Source organism: Capricornis sumatraensis, chromosome 15, assembly GCF_032405125.1.
Source record: "Capricornis sumatraensis isolate serow.1 chromosome 15, serow.2, whole genome shotgun sequence".
NCBI lineage: Eukaryota > Metazoa > Chordata > Mammalia > Artiodactyla > Bovidae > Capricornis > Capricornis sumatraensis.
Window position 1 is genome coordinate 70,020,059 of NC_091083.1, and position 15,987 is coordinate 70,036,045.

At 51.2% G+C, this 15,987-nt stretch overlaps 1 protein-coding gene across 1 annotated transcript in view; it reads left to right on the plus strand.

Moving 5' to 3' along the window:
* CTNNBL1 (catenin beta like 1) overlaps positions 1-12,191 on the plus strand; it is a 161,081-nt gene extending 148,890 nt beyond the window's left edge. Inside the window, exons 14-16 of the mRNA XM_068987209.1 lie at positions 1,008-1,145; positions 1,383-1,455; positions 12,046-12,191. Of these exons, the coding sequence (XP_068843310.1) occupies positions 1,008-1,145; positions 1,383-1,455; positions 12,046-12,134 (300 nt within the window). The 3' untranslated portion in view covers positions 12,135-12,191. The remainder of the gene's footprint in view (positions 1-1,007; positions 1,146-1,382; positions 1,456-12,045) is intronic.
* The last annotated feature ends 3,796 nt before the right edge of the window (positions 12,192-15,987 follow it).

Here is a 15,987-nt window from a genome sequence, read left to right on the forward strand (position 1 = left end):
GTCAGGAATTTTGGAAAGGAGTTTTGTTATCCTTAAATGATCAAGGAAGGCTCTGTAGGAGAGGTTGCTTTATAGTGTTGGCATGAGAGATATCCCAGAACTCTTAGGAAGCAAGGCAGTAAAGGCCCTGATATGGGAAGAAGAGCTGTCTTGGCAGAGGTGGTGATAATCCTCTGAATGAGGGGCTTTGGGGTGGAGTGGAATGAAAATATGCTGCAATGACTGTGATGGTGGTTGCATAACTCTGACTACACACAAAACTGTTACTTTAAATGGTTGAATACTATGGTACTTCAATTGTATCTGGATAAAGCTAGGTTTGTTTTTTAAAGAATCCGCTATACAGGAACATATATGGGGAGAGCAAGTCTGATAGGTCTGGGGTTACAAAACTTTAGGAAAGAGACTCCCTAAAGAGGAAAGAGATTAGCTCTTTGACCTTGAGGAAGTATTGAACTCGTGGAATGAAACGGAAAGGTTGGCGTTTTGTATCTAACAAAATATAAGCCAGAAGGGACACGTAGAATGGGTACCTGCACCATCAGGAGGGCACCAAATCAGAATTGTAGAGAAAGAGGACCTCTCCTCCCTAGGTTAATTTAATTTGGAAGAAAAAGAGAGTTAAGTATATCTTGTAGAGAGGTTACTGATGGAGGCGGGAACCAGAGTAAAGAATGAGTAGAAGTAGATAAATAGATTTATGTCCCCATCAGCTTATTTTTTCAGGTTGAATGTGTGGATGTGATCATTTTGGCCTTGAGTCTTTGTATAGAGAAAATAATGGACTTTAGTCTTGACTCTGTGAGCCTCTAGTCCGGTAACAATGAGAACATAAGATACTTTAGAATAATGAGTCAAGCAGGAGGCAGATGAAGGCAGAGTGGTTTTCTTTCGTTGTTGTAGTTGTCGTTACTATTCTCTTGTGAATCGTGAGAGGACTAGAAGCCTATTCTTTCCTCCTCCACTCACCGTCTGACTTTTGTTCCCCAATGTTCATTCCTTTCTAGGACATGGTCCGGCGTGGGGAGATCATCGACAATGACATCGAGGATGAGTTCTACCTCCGGCGCTTGGACGCCGGGCTGTTTGTCCTCCAGCACATCTGCTACATCATGGCAGAGATCTGCAATGCCAACGTGCCCCAGGTAGGAGGGGCTGCCCTGGGTGGGCCCATCCATCCCTGCCTCCTTGCCTGCCACCGGCTTAGGGGAGAGTCTCTCAAAGGAAGTGGATCACACACTCCTTGAATTCCTTCGCTCTATGTGGGCCCTCTTTCTCAGGGATGGGGGTGAAGTGAATACTTCCAGTGTGATGTATTCTGATGTCTACCAGGACAAATGATGCTCTTTCTTTCTCTGTCCACTCTTTCTTTTCCTTATTAGATTCGCCAGAGGGTTCACCAGATCCTGAATATGCGTGGAAGCTCCATCAAAATCGTCAGGCACATCATCAAGGGTGAGTTGGATGTTGCTTGTGTCTGGGGCTCCAGGGAATTAATTAGATGTTGCTTTCTTTCCATCTCTGTCTGTATGCCTGGAATTTGGTGCGTAGCATTCTCTGCACTGCAGGCTTAAGTGTGTTGTCCAGTTCGGTCTGTGTCCAGATCATCCTGTCAGAATACCAAAGACTAACCTAGTTAATCTCTGCCTCTGATTCTCCACTTCCAGAATTTTAAAAACACAAACAAGAAGCAGTAGGGATTGGAAATTTAAACACACACACACACACACACACAAAAATCCAGGTCCAAGCTGCATGTAGTGAAAGGAAATTGCTTTCTTAGGGAAAAAAAAACAAAGAAACTAATCAGAACTACCTGGAGTTAAGGCAGAATGAAGTGAGTTTGAGGCAGGATAGTATAAGAGAAAAAGCACGCCTGCTTTCCAGTGCTAGCTCTGCCTTCCCCCAGCCGTGTGAGCAAGATCTAGAAGAAATTTGGAAAAGTTCATGGGATGCTACATGACAGCATCCAGCCTAGTGGCCAGCACACAGGAAATGCGCGGGTGAATTTCCTTCACCTTCCCCAGCGGGTCCCTTTTCGGCTGGACTTGACTCAACTGGAGCGGCTCCCAGGAGACCTCCGGTCGGTGAGCACGCTCTCGGTCAGCTTTGTGATGCAGTGCCCACCCTCGGACCACTTAGCACAGACCAGCACACACGGCAGCAGGAGCCCACGCTGGACTTTGCTGATAACATCAGAGTTCAGAGTCATGGTGGACGGTACCGCAGGCACATCGTGTCCCTCTCTGACCCTCATTCTGCCCACTTCTTAGCCGAGGAATTAGGCTAGATTTACTTGAAGGGTGTGCGGGTAAGTGGCTTATAACTCCCATTTCAGGTGGGGGATGAAATGTGGAGATAAATGATATATATAATAGAGTGAGACGTTAAGAGCCCTGGGTTCTGGGATCTGGCTCCTGGAAGTGAATCCTGTTCCTTCTGTTTGCGGTGCTGCCTCAGGCAAGATATCCAATTGCTCAGAGACCTCCTAGAATAGGTAAAAGGATTAAATGAGATGATATATGGAAAGTATCTCCAGTTCATAAGTTCTTGGTAGATGCTAGCTGAGTACTTGCTATTTGCTTGGTAAATGCTATTGTGAGTATTATGAAATGTGATGATAACTATCGTCAGCAGTGTTACAAGTGAGGCACGGCTAATATCCCATGGGAAGCTGTGTGGGAGTAGGAACATTGAGCTGGGTCTTAGACATTCCAAACCAAAGGAACTGTGTGGGTGAAAACCTAGGACTGGAAGCCACATGATCATCACTGCCTTCCCTGGCGAGTGGGGATGGTAAATCTTGTGCCCATTTTGCAGATGGAACCTATGAGGTACTGGAATTTATTGTCTTCCCCCCGAGGAAAAGGAAAGGGGGGACCGTTCATGAGCCTCACCTAGCATCTCCCGTAGTGGCATCTCCCCCTCAGTGTCACAGGCGCATGAGTTACTGCTTCAGGCGTCACGCCATCTCCTCCCTCAGGTGCAGCTGTGGCGATGTGCAAGCCCAGCCTCTAAAGGACCTTCATTTTCAATGCCCACACATTCAGTAAGAACTTTTTGTGACTCTCAGCTCCGCTGTCTTGCATTTAAGCTTCTCCCTGCACCTCCATCCCCATGATCGAAACAGTGATCTGAGAAAGGAAGAGAGTTTTTAACACCTAGCAGGGGGATGCTTTTCTTCCTGACATCCTAACATGTGTACCTGAGATTATTCAGGATTTTCAGTTGTTGCAAGCCAGCCTCAGTGCCCCTCAGAGCCCGATTTATTCCCCGAGTGCCTGTTAAAGTGCTGGGCGCCTACTGGGTGCTGAGTACACATTTGTCGATTGTCTGGCCAGGTGAGCAGGTGAACAGCCTGCACAGATGCTGCATTCATTCCCACAACTCTTGTTCCTCTCCCCAGTCTCTTTCCTTCCCTCACTGTCCAGGCTCTCAGGTCCCTCCTTCCAGACCCAGGTCCGGCCCTTCAGCTCTCTCTCCAGCCCCCTTCACAGCCAGTCCCTCAGTAAATCTGCCATTCCTGCCTCCAGCCTCCATCCTGAAGCAATCCACTTCTCTCCATCTGTTATTTCCCATCCTAGCACCCTGTTTATTTCTGTCCTGGCCCTTATCACAGTCTGTAATTATTTTTATTTATGTCTCTGTTTACTTCTTCTGTGTGTCTCACGCATTAAAATGTAAGCTCCGTGATGCAGGGCCGTTGGCTTGATCCCCATGTCTCCTCAGCACCCAGAGCAATGCCAGGCACATAGTGGACACCCAGGGAATATTTTTAAATGTTGTTGAATGAAACCCTACCCTTGTGTGAGTTTAAATTGGCAGATATTTACTGAGACTTCTCAGGGCTCAGCACAGTGCTGATACTGTACTACTGAGGTGTCACACAGCTCCTGCTCTCATAGAGTTTTTAGTCTTTTGAGGAGACATGGTTTAGTCGCTAAGTCCTGTCTGACTCTCTGCAACTCCATGAACCATAGCCCGCCAGGCTCCTCTGTCCATGAGATTATCCGGGCAAGAATGCTGGAGTGGGTTGCCATTGCCTTCTCTAGGGGGTCTTCCCAACCCAGGGATCAAACCCACGTCTCCTGTTTGGTAGGCAGATTCTTTACCACTGAGCCAAACAAAATACATGCTTCAACATCTACTCAGCCAGAGTTGCTGGGTGCCAGGCTCTGTATCCAGGACTAGAGAGACAGGGAAGAATCAGCAAGATCCCTGTCCTAAGGGTTCATGGTCTAGGGGGAGAGAGACTCGAAACTAATTATAATGTGATAAGTGCTGCACTGAAGTTGTGAACAGAGTGTTAAAGGAGTGATAAGGAGGCAGTAATGGAGGCGCAGGCCACACCCAGGAATCCCAGGGAAGAGAGAGAGGATGCTCTCAGGGCTGGGAAGGGTGTCGGGGCGGAAGCACATCCCAGGCAGTGGGAACAGAGGCCTGAGGCGGAACAGGATGTCAGTGGCCTTCATACGGAGTCTCCCCCGTCAGGGGAGGCCTCGCAGGGATGCGGGAGGCTGGAGCATCAGGTGGGGTTGGGAGTTCTTCTGGACAAGACTCTCGAGTTCTGTTGGGTACACAGTGAGCTTTGGGGGACAGGCAGTGCCTGCACCCCTTTGTTGGCCAGCGGAGAGCAGACAGTCTCATTCAGGCAGGAGAGGTGCTAATTTGGACAACTGGAAGTCTTTATGAGGGAGGTGATATTTAAAGCCAAGGAATCAGATGCCACTGCCCAGGTCAAAGATGCCCTCACAGGATGCTGACCACAAAAAACAAACAAACAAAAGCGTTCTCTCCAGATGGAAGGCTAAGGTTACAATAAAGGGCTCACACTGGCCCCAGGTTCCATCTGTCTGCGTTGTTGGCTGGCAGAGCTGTACCACGGTCCACCTTTCCTCAGCCCATGAATGCGGTCCAACAAGCACCCTCCAGACAGTGCTGAGGTTGAAAAGGGGTAAGCCTACTACGGGACTAGGTAGGGGGCGACGGCTGGGCTTCTGCTTTAGGCCCACCCCTTAAAAGCCTTCACTCCTTCCCCCAGCCTTCATTCCATCAAAATGCACGAAAAAACAAAGCCTCATAAAGAAAACCAGCTCATCAGTCTGTCCTCTTTGATTTTAATTTTGTTTTTCAGTTTGGGTTGCTTCCCCCTTTTTTTTTTTTTTAATCATACTAATTAGATGCAAGCTTTTTTCTTTGATTTTATGGCCTACATATTTCCCAAGCTTTGCTGGCAGGATGACAGCTGATGGATCCCTTGGGGTCTCAGGAAAACGCTGATGAGGCAGGCCCAGCAGGGGACTCTTCCCATTTTATTTCTGTCCCCTTTCTCACAGTTTCCCTCCCTCCTTTTGTGCTGGAGGTGCCAAGAGAGCTAGAAATAATTGATGGCTCGTTAAAGTCCCTCGTTCTGCAGGCTGCGTACTCAGTGCTCCTGAAGTCCTGCCTTCCCTGAACGGGTAGCCGCTCTGGCCCGAGGCCTGTGGCACCCACCTGGGGGGCAGTGGTCTCCGTACTAGAGAAGGACCATGTGCTCCACACGGGCAGTGACAGTCGTCCTGCCTTTTATCTTCTGGTGCCCAGGCCACGCATGCCACAAAGAAGGGGCTCGGCTAATGCTTACTGGGGATGCACTTCAGGCTTCTTTGTGTTGTTCCTGAAATCAGGGTCACAGTAGGTAGAGTGGTCACTCCCAAGCACATCCTCTGTGCCAGGCTTTTAATGTATGTTCTCCTGTTCTTACAAGAGCCCTAAAAGCAGGATTACACTCTCCATTGTGCCCACAAGGAAGCCAGGACCTGCGGAGGTTAAGCGACGTTACCCAAGTCGCTCTTAATGCAGGAAAACTGGATCCAGACTCAGTCGGTCTTTCCATCTGGCGGAAAGGAAAGCTCTAACTGGGCCAGTTGGCTGATACACTCCTCAAGCATTTCAAGAAAGAAAATTCAGGGCGGCAATCTTTTCAGAGCACCCAGCGGCATCACAGGGCACTCAGTGGGCTCCCTAGACACACCGAGGAGACCCTGTCCCCAGGGGGATTCAGCCCCATCGCATGAGGAATAAATAACCGCTACGCAAAGCAGACTGAAGTCAGTGCTAAGAGATGGAGTGGGAATCAAGAAAGCACAGTTAATGCTGCTGGAGATGGAGAGAGAGCCTGAAGACCCGGAGAGGCTGCAAGAAGAAGTGCTTGGTTTTGTTTTTTAATTGTGGTAAAACATGCACAAGGGTTACCATCTTAAGCATCGCAGCCATCACCATCACCTGTCCACAGAACTTACTTTCATTTCAGCAGAATTGAAAGGCTGTACCCATTAAACCCTTCACTCCCCATTCCCCCCTCCCCTAGCCTCTGACAGCCACCCTTGCACGCTCTGTCCCCATGAAGCTGATGACTAAATAAGAACATGGCTTCTGGAAACGTGACACCTCCATAGGTAGACGCAGGGGTACATTGAGTGGCCCCCTCGTTGGATGTGGAGTAGGACCTGGAAATACTTCTCAGTATAAATACTTGTGCCAGGGCTTACCGTGGAAGCCTCCAGTGACTGGTGAAAGTTAAGACCATGTGGTGGTAGGCTGTTTGGCAGAGGAAAGCTTAGAGGATTACTGACTCAAAAAATTCTCAGTGGTGGCGAAAAGACTGAGCCAAAGACTTCAGAACGCTTGCAGAGATTGGCTCCTGGCCCTTTGATTTGCTTGTGTTCCTTATGGCTTGAAGTCCTCTCTCAGAAGCTCCTAAACATGTGTTCCCATATTGATTTGGAGTGCTTGGTAACCTGAGCTTGGCCTCTGTGATTTGCAAGCTACAGAAGCTGCTGGGATTTCTCTTTGATGACATGTTCGTGTGTGTGTGACTTCCACCAGGCCTTGGCTGCTGGAGCCTCTAGGATTTAGGGAGGCGGGAAAGGATCCTGAAGAGGGGCCTCTTTAACCTCGGGCAGCCATGTGCCCTGCCCCTAAGCAGTTCCTGCATTTATAAGATGGAGATGGATAACCTGCCTCCAAAGTTTGCTGTGAGAATTAGATGAGGTTCTGCAGTAAAGGGCTTCCATGTTGGCACATGATAAGTGCCTGATGCCATTAGCTACCTTTACCGGTGTGACTTGAGTCCCAGCTTACGTGGGAAGAGGTAGAACTGAGATGCACAGTCCAGCAGGATTCTGGCTCTCTGTAACTTGCGGTAAGTTAGTAGATAACATGTGTGAGCCTGGGTTTCCTTCTCTGTAAAAACCAAACCGAAAGTGAAGATTGCCCCCAAGGATGGCTGAGATAGAGATGCAGCTGGGGACCTGGGACAGAATACTTGCTCAGTAAATGCAGATTCCTTCCTTCCCTTCCCTGGCCTCATCCTTTCACCAGTGCTGGCAACAGCCTGGACTCAGAGGCAGTCAGGAAAGCCCAACCCAGACCTCACTCTTCAAGGCCTGGTGGGGCGGGTGGGGTGGTGGTGCTTTTCCAGACAGCTGAAATGTCTGTGGGAGAACAGTCCGTGGGGATATGACCCTGTTAGCATCGTAAGCAAAGAATAAGCTTCCTTCTGTTTCTCCTTAAGTGAGTTTCACTGTCATGATGTCCCTGGTGAAACTTACACCCCCACTTCCAGCCCCAGCACAACATTCTCCTCCAGAGAAGTCGCGTTAGTCCTTCCACATCCATCCTTTTCACTGAGGAATCTCTGTTAGACCTCAAGGGTCTTACTCTCCTAGTTTCTATTTTGTTATTATTTCTATGTCTTCAAGGATTTTCAGTGTAAAAATGCTGACGTTCCTCTTCTCCCCACTCACCCTTCCTCCTGCACTTTTTCAGAGCTGAGCATTCAAGGCTAAAGGTCCAGGGATCTGCACCCGGCTTGTGAGCGCCGGCCCCAGTCTGTGTCCTGGACAGCAGTTCTTCCCCATCTTCCAGTTGGGGTGCGCCTCCCTCTCCCTCTTAACATAAACAGAACAGCTCGGATTCCATGTCTGAATAGTAAACCTGCTGTCTAAAGTTTGCTTTAATATTTATGCGTTCAACGCTGCTGCCTGTTTCTGAGCTCGATCAAAGCCTTTATTATAAGAGCATTTGAAAATGCTGGGGAAGGAGAGAAGGGAGTGGACGTATCTGCCCCATCTTTCTCACTCTCCAGACCGACTCACTCTCTCCCCCTCCCTTTTCCCCACCCCGAAGTTTTCCGTTCATCTAGCATCTCTTTTTTCCCCTCCGTTCTCTCCCTTTCTTACACACACACAGCAAAGAGAACTCTTTCCCAAGACCTCCGGGAGGGATCTGTTCAATATTTATAAACTGCTGCAGCAGCTATAATAACTGGAGGTGGCCGGCACGACCACGGTTTGCTCCAAATAGGATTCCACTCTGGAAACAAACATCGACTTGGGGTCAGGGGTGGAGGGCGAGACGTGAGGTGCACAGCTGGTACCAGCTGCCAGGGCCAGTGGGAGAGCACCCAGGGCTTGTCAGGTCTGCTCCTGGGGCCAGCTCGCTGTGGGCCCCTGGCCACTCACCTGTCTCTCCGGGTTGCCGTACATTTCTGAGAGCCCCGCCAGCCCTGACGTTTGGTGACCAGGCACGAGGGAGCGTGGCCCCAGCCAGCACTCCACGTCTGTTCTGATTTCTGAGGCCCCTTGACCCCGGGACATCCCCTCCAGAGCCTTACCTGTTATGAGGATATTGACACCAGATGCCCTGCCAGAGCTGGACTGCCTTGGAGACTTTTTCTGCAAAGGATGGGGAACAGGTGGGGTAGGGTACTGCCTAGAGAAAAGGATGCCAGGACCAGCTCCCCCGCCCCCCAGTGGCTTTGGAGGTGCCCTCTTCACTTCTCGCACATGTTCTTGGTTGGAATCTCAGCCCCTCTGCCGTGCTGCACCTGGGCAGGTTGCTTCAGCTCTCTGATGCTGCTGCTGCTAAGTCACTTCAGTCATGTCCGACTCTGTGGGACCCATAGATGGCAGCCCACCAGGCTCCCCCATCCCTGGGATTCTCCAGGCAAGAACACTGGAGTGGGCTGCCATTTCCTTCTCCAATGCATGAAAGTAAAAAGTGAAAGTGAAGTCACTCAGCCATGCCCGACTCCCAGCGACCCCATGGACTGCAGCCTACCAGGCCCCCCCCCGTCCATGGGATCTTCTAATAAAACTCAGTTTCCCCATCTGTAAACAGAGAAGGTGCTCTTTGCCTTGTAGGATTGCTGCAAAGATTCAGTGAGACAACACATATAAATGCCTGGCATATCACAGTGTTCCCATGTGTGAGGTCCCATTCCACTCTGCGCAGGACAGCCCCTCTTCCTCATTTTACTCCCTTCCTTCACAGCCCGTTTCCAGAGAGCAGGTAATCTGACTGTTTCCTCCTTCTCCGCATGTGGCACATCCAAGGAGACTTGTCCGTTGGGTGCTCTGTGTACCGTGGTAGCAGGCATTGTTTTAACGGCCTTGGTAGCAGCGATTCAGCAAGGGGACTGATGCAGACATGGTGCTCTACTCTGCGCATCCCTGGGAAGCAGTAAGGTCCCTCCAGGGAAGCTGGCTTTTCTTGGAAAAGCATTGCCCCAAAGGATCAGACTGTGTCTCACTTCCTTCTCTCCTGGGTCTGAGAATCCATTAGGAGAACAAAGTGTTAGTTCAGTCCATTAAGATTCTTGCTTTCAGGCCAGGCCTCTGAGGGTATTAAATGCTATAATGGTCATTTCTCTCTCTCCTGGGGCAGCGACTAGATCATTCACATGTGAGTAAAAAAGATACCACTTACATACCAGCCCAGAGCCTTCTCCCACCACCCACTTCCTGTTCTCCCATCACCCCAGCCCTCCCTTTACAGAGCCTTCATGGAAGGGATCACAGCCATTTGCTGTCGGAGGTAATGGATGGGCCTCACAGGAGAGGATGATTTCTTGCCGGGGGTTGGGGGGAGACACACAGCTGGCACATGTCTGAATCCCATATCGCCTCTTCCAGCATATGTCCAAAGTCATAAAGAGGATGGAGACGTGCAGAAGTGGCAGGAGCAAGAGGATTGCCCCAGCGCGTTGGGGGAGGTTTGCAGGCTTTCCTCCTCTCCCCAGGTCTTTGTCTGATTTGGATCTGCAGATGTTTTATTATGCAGATGCCTCTTGTGGGAGAGTTTCCTATTGTTCCATCTCTGGCCACCCCAGGCAGGGGGCTGGGGGCAGACACGCAGGTACTCATCCTGATTCACTGCTCTGGGAGTTTATTCACAAAACAGCCAGGAGTTGGCTGTCAGCCTGGCTCTGCTGGTAATTTAGCTGAAAACGAGGCAAAAGCCGCTGCCTTCATGAAGCTGCCAGTCTGGATGGAGAGAGGAACAAGTAGAGGACCACCCAGAAGTCAGGCCTGCGACGGAGGCAGAGGCCCGAGGAGGACTTGTGTGGGATTGCAGTGAAAGACGTTGCTGGCCCAAGCAAAGCAGGCTGGAGGAGGGAGCCGGTGTTTCTGGAACATCTGTTATCACTAAGCTCTTTACATGCATTTTCAGAGGGGAGACATGCAGGGCCCCCTGGGACTGTGAGTCAGGGTCAGGATTCAAGCAGGATGTCACAGCATCTCCCGAGGGCAGGGGCAGGGCACGGTCAGCGCTCGGAGGAGCAGGACCGCCGTCCACCGGGCTCTGTGCCCCTGCTCATGGGAGTCACCCCAGGAAGCCCGGGGCACCACTCACCACCCAGCCCTGCCCTCTCGTCCTGGAGCTCTGCACATCATGTCTGTGCCACATCCCACCCCCTCCCACCCCCTAAAACCAGCTGCCCACATATCTTGGGGGCCAGGACACTCTCAAGAATAAAGTGGTGGAGTGTTACGTGTTGTGCTGGGGTAACAGGCAAACTGGATACGTTTACCCACCTTACAGCCCTGATGATGCCCTGTCATCAGCATCGTGTCCTGCATTCCCATTCTCTCTAGACGTTACTTCTGTATCTTCCTGCTCTGACTGAAGCTGTGTCTCCCTGGGATGGGCCCACTCAAGTGGTACCTGCTTTCTCTCACAGGCCGTCTGCCAGTGAAGATGGGGAAGGGGTCTTCCACGCTCCTCCTGGGCACCTCTAGACCATTCCTCTCCCTTTTTCCCAGAAAACACCCATTGGTTTGAATCTCAGCGGCAGTGGACTGTACCCCAGCCCCTGTCCTTGTGGTGTGGACACCTGTTCCCCTCATCCCCTGGAGGAGTTCGAGCTCACTGTCACCCTCTCCACCATCCCCACCTCTCCTGTCGTATTTCTTGGTGACTTTAGTATCCACGTCTCTTCCTCTCCCACCCCATCCTGCTGGAGCCACCATCAGGATACATCTAAAATCTGAAGACGTCTCTCCTCTACCATGACCCTGGGCCAGACCACCATCACATCACATCTCCTTCTTTCTGCCCTTGGCCCCTTCACAGTATCTTCCTTGCAGCAGCTGGAGTGAGCACCGGTGAACAGACAGATCGTGTCATTCCTCTGCTTACAGCTCTCTCGTAACTTCTCATCTCCGGGGAAGTGCTGACGGGGGCCCGCCTGCCCCTCCTGCTCCCCTCTCAGCGAGACTAGGTCTGCTCCCCGCTCAAGCCCCAGCTCTGCTTGCCCCCTGCCACTCGCTCCCAGATACTTCCCTGCACACCTGCTTCAGCAGTGAAAGTGCCGAGTCCTCACCACTGGACCACTGGGGAACTCTCAATATCTGCATTTCTAACAAGTTCCTACATGATGTTGCTGGTGGTGGTTTGGGTCATACTCTGAGAACCACCAGCTCTGGGGCAGTGCCTGCCCGTAGTAGCAGGCACTGTGTGTGTTAAGTTGAGGAAGGCTCAGCCAGCAGAAGAACGCAAGCAGGGGCCGGGGAGTTGGTCCACCATGGACCTCGAGGGCAGGACCCAAGGAGTTTGAGGCGGGGAGGCAGGTACAGCCACCGCGGGGCGGGGTGGGGGGAGGGGGGTGCCCCTGGAGGCACACACCCCCAGGCGCCAGGGTTCAGAGAGAGGTGCGACGTGACCCAGCCATGATGGCCCCCACTCCCCAGACTCCCCGTGACCCTGCTTTTGTCTCCCCAGAGTACGCAGAGAACATCGGGGATGGCCGGAGCCCGGAGTTCCGGGAGAGCGAACAGAAGCGCATCCTGGCCTTGGTGGAGAACTTCTAGGCTGGCTCAGCAGCGGGGCCTCCCTGGGGCTCCCCCGGAAACTCTTTGTGGAGTTTGATGTGACTTTTGGACAAATTAAAGCTAGTTTTGGTATCCCCGGGCTGGTGTTCTTTGTACCGTCTGACCTTTAGCCGACCCCTCTCCCCGCAGCACTCGCAGGATGCGTCCAAGGAAGCTTGGTGGTGGGCCTCACCCTTCCAGTGAGAAACCAGAGGCTCTGAGAGCAGATCAGTGATGAGGTGGCCACTCTGCTGCCCTGGGGGTCGCAGGGAGGCTGCCCGTCTGCAGCTGGGAAGGTGAAGGCATGGTCTGGGGATCTCTCTGGGGCTGAGCCTGTAACAGGGGGCACATGGCTCACGTGGAAGGGCTTCCTGGCAATGCAAGGCTGGCCACCAAGTGTGCTGTCCTAAGAGCATTGGTCTGAACTCAGCCACACATCAGAGTTGCTCTGGTTGGAGAGGGGACCTAGAAGTGCGTATCCACGTTGGCCCCATCCCAGAAGGACGAAGTCGGAATCTGGTTTGGCCCAGGGGCTGGCGCTGTTCTAAGCCCCCAGGTGGTTCCGAGAGCCACTGCTGTAGAGCCCAGTTTCATCGTTCACCAGCTGGGACTGTCTGGATAAATAACTTTACCCTCTTGAATCTCACTTCCTTCATCTGCGAAGTGGGGATAATAATCCCCACGTGGGGATTTCTTTTGTCCTTCCCTCCCACGTCTGTGGCTTCAGAACTGCAGTCTCACCCCTTTCCCAGAGACTATGAGAAGGTTGGTCTCCTCCTTTATGGAGTCAGCAGCCCTTTAGCATGGTCTCAGTCTGTCCCAGAGCATAGAGTCCTCACTATGAGGAGTAGGACAGCCGACCTAGAATGAAGTGTTAGCCCAGTGTCAGCTGGTAGACTGCAAGGGACGCCGCCCGCCCCGCGCAGTGCCCGTGGCCACCATTCAGCCAGAGCTGCTCTGGCTGCTCAGTGAGGCCCCAGGGACGGGGCTCCTGGTGGCCGCTGCCGTCTGGCCAGAGCTGACATGCCCTCTACATCCATGCTTTCTAACCTGTGCAGCAGCACTGCTGGCGGAGCCATTATTCCCGGTTTACTGAAGCCGAGACTGAGGTCCCAGAGGGTAAATAACTTGTGCGAGGCCCTGGGGCTAGTACACACAGAGCCCACATTCAAAGCGAAGTCTGTCCAACTCCGCAGCCCAGGCTCTGCTCTCCCCGCAGAAGCCTCCATCAAGAGACCGTCACAGGTCACTGACTGAAGCAGTCCCCTTCAATCAGGTCTAATGTCCAAGGGATTTAATGTATTCACACAGAATGTAACCTGTGGAATATTACACTTTTTACAATTGATTTTTACTGAAATAAGTTTACAATGTTATGTTAGTTTCTGATGTACAGCAAAGTGATTCAGTTATACAAGTGAAAGGGTTAGACGCTCAGTCGTGTCTTACTCTTTGTGATCCCGTGGACTGTAGCCCGCCAGGCTCCTCCGTCCATGGGATTCTCCAGGCAAGAATACCGGAGTGGATTGCCATTCCCTTCTCCAGGGGATCTTCCCAACCCAAGGATCAAACCCAGGTCTCCTACACTGCAGGCAGGTTCTTTACCATCCGAGCCACCAGGGGGTGGTGTGTGTGTGTGTGTATTCTTTTTCATATTCTTTTCTCCTTTTTTGATTGGACTGTTTTTAAAGTCTTTATTGAATTTGTAACAATATTGCTTTTGTTCTGTGTTTTGGTTTTTTGGCTGAAAGGCCTGGGGAATCTTAGCTCCCCAACCAGGAACTGAACCCACACTCACTGCATTGGAAGGGGAGGTCTTAACCACTGGACCCCGGGGAAGTCCCTCCATTATGGTCTATTACAGAATATTGAACGTAGTTCCCTGTACTATACTGTCAGACCTTGTTGTTTATCCAGCCTTTATGGAATAGTTTGCATCTGCTGATTCTCGGCTCCCAACCTATCCTTCCCTCCCCCGCCTCCCCCTCGGCAATCACAAGTCTGTTCTCTATATCTGTGAGTCTGTTTCTGTTTCGTAAATAAGTTCAGAATCTTAAACTTTTTGAACAAAGGTTTTCGTTTATATCATTAGTCCTTTGGCTTTTCTTTTTAAATTTTCTTTTTACCCAGGTAATGCTTGTACAAGGCACTTCCCAATGGCTCACCTGCCATAGGATACACCTGCAATGTAGGAGACACAGGAGATGCGGGTTCGATCCCTGGGTTGCGAAGATCCCCTAGAGGAGGAAATGGCAACCCACTCCCAGCATTCTTGCTTGAAAAACCCCTTGGCTCACAGACAGGCTCCTCTGTCTGTGGGGTCACAAAGAGTCAGACAGCTGAGCATGCACAAGCACAAGCAAATTCGTATCCAGAAGTTCAGATTTTAACAAGGAGTTCGCGGTGGAGTCTCCCGTCCCATCCCGCCCCCTGCCGCAGGCATCCTCCCTATCCCTGGACGCAGCCGGGGTCACCTGATTATCCTTCCAGAGAGGTTCTGTCTAGCCGCTTTCTGCTGGCTTCTACCCTGAGCCACAGGCTTGCTACAAGTGCATCAGAAACCAACGTAGAAGAGAAGGTGGGGACTTCCCTGGTGGTCCAGTGGCTAAGACTCCACGCTGCTAATGCCGGGGGCCCGGGTTCGATCCCTGGTCAGGCAACTAGATCCTGCATGCTGTAACTAAAAGATCATGCATGCCACCACAAAGATTGAAGATCTCACATGCCAGAAACAAGCCCCACCCAGTGCAGCCGAATAAATATTTTAAAAGAAGAAGAGAAGATGGGTAGAGCTCCAGGCACTCATTCCCTCCACTACAGTCCTCCTGCTTCCTATGTTGGACCGCCTCCTGGGATTTCGTTTGTCCAACAAGTCCATGTAAGAAAATCAAGTTTGAACCCACACCTTCACTTTCAAATGAGGAAGATGTCCCCTTCTCCAGCAGTTTTGTGGGGGGAGGGTAGGGGAAATGTGGTTTATCATCCCTTAAGATCAGGAAGAGTGTTCAGTTCTAGAAGCTGGGGGAACAAGGAGACGGGATGAGGAGAAACCTCTAAACTCTGCTATTTTTAACAACCTGGCACTCGAGGCTAAGACTTAGGAGAAAGGGAGAGCCCCTCATTACTGATTTTATTCACCCATAGGCTCCTGGGGCCTGGTTCTACCTCTTGAGCCTGCTCACGGCTGAGACTCTGCCTCACTGAGCAGCCTCGCCCCTCCAGGAGGACTTCTTGGGCTCAAATAAGGCCCCATTTGCCCTGTGGTTCTGAACTTGATTCTTGTTTCCACCAGTCTTGGGCTTCCCAAGCTCCCCCTTCAAACAACCCCTTCATGTCCATCTTGTGTTCATAGCTGCGTGCAGGACATTGTACCCTAGTGGGCAGTATTCCTTTTCCCATCTAAACTTGGCAATAAAATAGTGACTCAGATGGTAAAGAATCTGCCTACAAAGCATGAGACCCGGGTTTGATCCTTGCCTGGGTGGGGAAGATCCCCTGGAGTAGGAAATAGCAAACCACTCCAGTGTTCTTGCTTGGAGAATCCCACGGACAGAGGAGCCTGGTGGGCTACAGTCCATGGGATCGCAAAGAGTTGGACACGACAATGTGACTAACACTTTTTTTTTTCACTTTCTTTATTCACCGTTAGCCAGAATTTCTTCATGAAAGGAATGAAGATTTTATTTTCCTTGTCCTTTGCAGCTTGCTGCTCTGTTTATGGTGGTCTGCCTGAATTCAGCGGCGGCAAGGCGGGCTGTGTCTAATTTAGAGAGATTTGCATGCAGTCTGCATTCCTTCTTTATCTGGGGGAAAGGCATTGTCAGGGAGGCTGGCAGGCATCCTTCAGTCACCC